Raw genomic sequence first — 5,787 nt, 5'->3', positions numbered from 1 at the left:
TTATTACTCGTGACTTGGAAACAAAGCAGAGATACTACAATTATGCGATTGGACAAATAAATATTATAACAAATATTTATGATATATAATATAAGTAATAATAAGTTAAGAGTTAAGGAACTACGAGTCAGGCGTTGTCGCATACGCAGAAATTGTAATAGCAAAGTATCTTAAGATAAAATATAATAAGATTAAAATAACCTATAACATATAACCTAAGTGTATAAGAAAAGAAAGATAGACCCTCAAAAAATATTTCACAACTTTAAGAAAAAAATATTGCTATGGAAATGTAGTGGAATGGTAAACTGAATGACGTTATTCTATCGTAGAATGTATTGAATATACTCTATCGTACTATCTATAACACACCGTAAATAGGAAATACACTAACGTGCGAGTACGGATACGCTGAGCAGCAGCCATTTTGATTGGATGAGCGCGGAGGAATGAAATACCTCTGGTGATGAAGTTGATACATCAAGATGGACGTATGAGCTTTCTGTGCTTGATGAAGATTTTATATATATTAACAATATTTCCATTGCTTAGTCACTAGAGTATCCGGGTATTTTCGGTGGCGCCTCTGATGATGAAGTTGATACACCAAGGTAAACGTGAGAGTTTTCTATGATTGACTAATATTTTGAATGCAAATTTCTTTACTATACAAAATGCCGGCAATACACTTAAGGCATGGGCTTGTAGTCACAGAAATAGTTATGAGCCCAAGATTTCCATGATTGTCATAGGCCTATGATTCCCATGATGGAAATGATGTAGGGACTGGCGGTCTGGACACCAAATTAATATTGACGTGTTAAAGAGATATGAGTAATAATAAATTAGGATGATTGTTATTATTAAAGAAAGCGTGAAGTAAAGTAATGATTAACATATTATTAATTATTAATATATTAACGAAATGTAAAGTCTAGACTGTGTTGAGGTTCAGAAATTTTGTTCCATCAATAAAATAAAGATCAATTGTTAAAATTTGTTTATATTCATAATGTGGTGCAGAACTTCAGTTCAGCTACACAACAGAAATAAAGGGATTATTGAGTCCGATTTGAATTTTAATAAAACATTTGTTTCTACCCAAGGCAGTTATCATCATTATTGGGAAATTTTTGTAGCCCTTAGATAGAGTTTTATAAGATTTAATTATAATTTCATATGAAAGGTTGCTCTGAGATACTCTTAATATTATTTCTCGACATTCTGATATTGTGTATTATGTTATTATATTATATATATTATTCATTCACTGTTCAATATTCCCACTATCTTTTTAGTATATCATAAATAATATTTATGAAGAAGTTAATCAAAGAAAAGATTAATGAAGTTATATAGTAGTTATGGATGTGATTTGATGGTCATTATAAAAATCATAATTCAGAATTAGTTATAAGTTCCCGTTATTAAACGATATTTAGTACACAATAGTGTTGAAAGGAGATGTTTATTGTTAAATACCTGTTGTATCATAACAGTGAACAACTTTTTAAGCTGAAACTATACATTTTTTATTCCTGTAATAATATAAATATGTTAAATTACTTTAAAAAATTTTATATTACAGATATCATCAGTAATAATTTCTTGGGCAAAATTGTTTGTTAATCAAAATTATCGTACAAAATGCGAATAAATGGAGACGATATACTTAGTGCCTTAAAAGGACTTCAGCAGCCTTCCAGTCCACGTGAAATTGCAGAATACTTGAAAGAGCAGAGTCGAACCCATAAGTCGATCAAAACTTTAATTTCTGAAGTCACTGATGCATGTAAAGCAGGAACCAGACATGGCTTTATCGAAGCTTGCAACGGACTGTACTACAGTCTTAACGTGACTTTTCAGCTTCTAGATGCGTTGGGTGAAATAGAACAGTCAGGTAAATTTCGTTATGGATCCATGAATAAGTCAAGCTCATATATGAGTTTAAGAAATCATGGAAAACATATTCAGGATGCCAAAGCGAAATTAGCCGTAGGAGGTGGAAGATTTGCACGACCAAAAATCAATAACAACTATGTTAAAAATCATGCTTGGGTTGAAGCAACGAAAGAAATGGTTGAACCATCATCCACAATTCCAGAGACTAGTTCTATTTCAAACAACGCATTTAAAGCCAAACGTCGCGTGAGAGGTAAAGTCGTTAAGAAGCGCAAGCCAAAATGTTTGCGTAAAAATGTTCGTAAGGTTGAAATTCAACCTAAATTACCTAAGAAACCTAAGAAAAAGAATCTCGAAAAAAGAAAAGGCCCTCCAAAAAACTTGCTAAATGAAGATAAGTCGGTGTCTATATCATCACTTTTTAGTGTTTGTAAAGAATTGAAAAACCATGATGCATTCATTAATGAATTCTTCGCCAGCAAAGACCAAAGGAACAAAAACAATCATGCTTCTGATTATCTTGAGTTCTGCTTTCAAAATAATAATATATGTACATGTAAATCAGATAACAGCCTTCCCATGAATACTTCTAAAGAACTTATATCTTCGCTTTCTAATGGTTGTAAAAAATTAAGTTTATATCTGGAGGCTAATAAATTGTTTAGCACTGAAGATAAGAAAGTTTCGACAAGTACCTCTGAAAACGCTTCAACTGTTACGCAAAACATATGGCCGATAACAGAATATGATGAAAGTATTATGAGAGAAATGAGGCAGCTTTACAGCCCTGTTATGAAGAATAAAGGTATTCAGTGTCAACTTTTAGATGATAAGAACTGTCTAAACTCTACTTGGCAAATACACAATTCAGTAGGAAATGGTAACTGTGGTAAACTCAAACAAAACAGTTCTAATAATAAATCTGGGATGCATGTAGCAGTGCACAACTATAATCAAAATGGGACCCAAAATTCCAAAATGTCTAAAAAAAAACGCAAGTCCTACAAGAAACTACCGGAAAAATATATGAAAACTGATGGAACCACCCGTAAAAAGTTAAAAAAACCGATCTGGAGCTCTGCAATAATATAAATAAACTTAATTTGCTGTCCCCAGTAATCAACAGGAAGAATAATATTATTACTTTGATGTCAATCAGGTAATTTTTACAAGCTTACTAGCGATTACATCGTCTTTACAAACCCCTTTGTTATAATGAATACTTTATATATTGTAATACGGAAAGAATTTAGGTAAAGAAAGCTGATTACTTACATTTTATAATAATCTTTTCGAATATAAATACAGACTCTGGTGCTGAGATCGTTTTTACAAGTTTCTTCAGTACTGTGAATATTATTGGACCCAGGTACTAAGATGATGAAAAAATTATTCGGAAAAAGTAAATGATTTCGATACAATAAGAGTTCACAAATTTTTTTCCAAAAACAAAAACTGATTGACTCTGGTAGTGAGATTTTTCAATTATATCGTTTTTACAACAGTCTTCCATGAAATGAATACTAATGGACCCCTATGCTAAAAGCATAAAAGTATTTTTAAAATCATGAACAATATTTAACTGATTTTTAAACTAGTGATACTACAATAATTTTATATTCTAGAATATAAATACTAATAATTCGTGGTACCGAAGTCGTTTTTACAAGTATCTTCCTGGTATAAAGAAAGTGAATGAAAAACGAAATTGGGTTTTTTGCCAATCACATTTTGCAATAAATTTTCTGAATATATAAACTAATGGGCTCTGAAGTGACATTTATTATAACTACAATATCTGTACAAGCTTCTTTCCTGCAATGATTACTAATGGACCTTATATAAAAATATTGAAGGTGAGATAAACATTAATTATTATTATTTTCAAGCTTCTTATATTCTAATATAATATTTTTAAATATGAAAATAGACTTTTGTGAGCTGAAGCAGTGAAACAAGATCATTCCTGGTACTAAGATAATAGAAGATTTATTAGAAAGAACTATTCGTTCAGAAAATGAAACTTGGACAACCCTCATGCTGATAAGTTTATACTTTAATCTCTCCTAGAAGTTCCTTACATCTGATAAACAGTGATAGACTTCGGTGCTGAAATGGTATACGAAGAATTAAATTAAAATTAAAAAAATTAAAAATAAAACTACGACTTCGATTTTTCTACTACTACTGACAAATTTTAGTGTCCTATTATAGAAGAATTAGGATTGTAGCAGAAATAATTATAATTAATTATAACCAAATTATATTTGGATGTATCTTCAAATAATGTGCATTTATTTTTGTAAATTAAATTTATGTGAATTTGTCTACTTGAAATACATATTATATATTTATGTATGAATATGGGTTTTTATTTTAACACAGAAACTAATTCTGCAGGTTCCTTATAGCAAAAGCGTTAAGTGAAAGATTCAAAGTGTTTAGGCAGACATTTTTCCTTCAATAAAATATTTTAAATAAAATATAAAATCAATGCCTTAAACTTCGTAAAATATATTTAACTCACTTTCTAACAACTAGCTATGGTTTATAAAACAAATTTTTAATGGCAGTTAATCTAATCGGATCAATCCAGAAGTTCTCTGCTTGAAGTAAGGTGTTTTTTCTCTTTCCCTCTTTGAATTTTTTAGAAATTTTAAAATTTTTCATGAAAATATCAAACCCATGGAGTTTTTGAATCTAATTAGTCCTAATCTGATGCTCTTTCAAATATCGCTACAAAGTTTCAAGAGTCGTAACCTCTTTCAGATTTTAGTACTCAGCCATTTAAAATTTATCTTTGATTATCCAAGATTTTTTTTGATTATTGATTTATCTTTACAAACATTATTTATTCTACTCTTCTTCCAATAATTTTTATAGTTAGCATATATATTGAAATATAAAACTATAAATAAAAATAGTGCATAATATTACTTGAGGATGAGAACATTTTAAAATGAGCGAGTGGAGCGAGTCCATCACTTCTGTCTCATTGAATTTCAATTAATTGGTATTATAGCTCTAAGCGTTATTTTTCTTTATTTTTCCAACTTAATAACTGAAAAAAATACATATATATATATGTCGAGATATAGTACCGCATAAATATAAATACTAAGTTGCTCCATAAATTCGTGAAGCGCTATTTATTCTTTCACAGTGTAACCAAGCCTTGAACGCTACTTTGATATATCATTTTTCGTAAGACCAATATTTTATATTGATCTTTAACTTAGTCCTTGCATACAAGTTACGTATCCATATATTATTTAACTAATATACTATAGTATAATATATAATATATACTGTAAAACCAAACATCGTGTCCTACATTTATCTGTTAATTCAGATTTTATTCGCAAGTTATTTGCAGTTGATGTAATAGTAGAATACCTTCATTAACATATAAAAAATGAACATTATGTTTAAAATATTTTATAAAATAGGTGTTAAAGATAACGTGTACCAAGATGATCTATATCTATATATATCTATATACCAAAATTCATAAATTTGTTCCACTTCATAAACAATGTGTGCTATTTTATTTGAAAGTGGTTATACAAGTCTTGAAGACTATACACGGATCATCGGGAAGATCATCGATTATTTGAGACCGATTTTATACAAGGTTTGGATATTACATAAAGTACAGTGAGTAATATTTATATCACTTTTTTAGTATTTGAAACAGCGTTCATCTAAAATGCAATAAAAATACTTTTGTAATTTATAATAAGAGTTTCCGTACATAGTATTACTCTTTTCAAGTACAGTGTTTTGTATAAAATTAAATATTTATTTATTCTACCTATTTTAATTTCAGTACCCTTTCGAATTTCTCTATTTCAAATTTTTGTTAAATGGCTAAAGGCACAAAAT

The 5,787-nt window shown here is 29.2% G+C and overlaps 1 protein-coding gene across 5 annotated transcripts; it reads left to right on the top strand.

The window, feature by feature from the left end:
- The first annotated feature begins 1,581 nt into the window (after window positions 1-1,581).
- LOC119685669 lies at window positions 1,582-4,218 on the top strand. 5 transcript variants are annotated; one of them, XM_038100023.1, is made up of 5 exons: window positions 1,582-2,782; window positions 2,843-3,155; window positions 3,211-3,455; window positions 3,528-3,758; window positions 3,833-4,218. In XM_038100023.1, exons 1-2 carry the CDS (start codon window positions 1,648-1,650, stop codon window positions 2,992-2,994), a joined length of 1,287 nt encoding a protein of 428 aa, XP_037955951.1. In that variant the 5' UTR covers window positions 1,582-1,647; the 3' UTR covers window positions 2,995-3,155; window positions 3,211-3,455; window positions 3,528-3,758; window positions 3,833-4,218. The 5 variants fall into 5 exon arrangements, with proteins under 5 accessions (XP_037955951.1, XP_037955950.1, XP_037955949.1 ...); XM_038100022.1 differs by having other exon boundaries at window positions 2,840-3,155; XM_038100021.1 differs by having other exon boundaries at window positions 1,582-3,061; window positions 3,149-3,155.
- The last annotated feature ends 1,569 nt before the right edge of the window (window positions 4,219-5,787 follow it).

Source organism: Teleopsis dalmanni, chromosome 2, assembly GCF_002237135.1.
Source record: "Teleopsis dalmanni isolate 2A chromosome 2, ASM223713v2, whole genome shotgun sequence".
Taxonomy (NCBI): Eukaryota; Metazoa; Arthropoda; class Insecta; order Diptera; family Diopsidae; genus Teleopsis; species Teleopsis dalmanni.
The sequence above is the reverse complement of the archived record's forward strand: the minus strand, read 5'-3'. Positions and strand labels throughout refer to the sequence as shown.

Coding starts and splice junctions, on each gene's coding strand:
- LOC119685669 (XM_038100020.1), top strand. CDS start 1,648: ATGCGAATAAATGGAGACGATATACTTAGTGCCTTAAAAGGACTTCAG.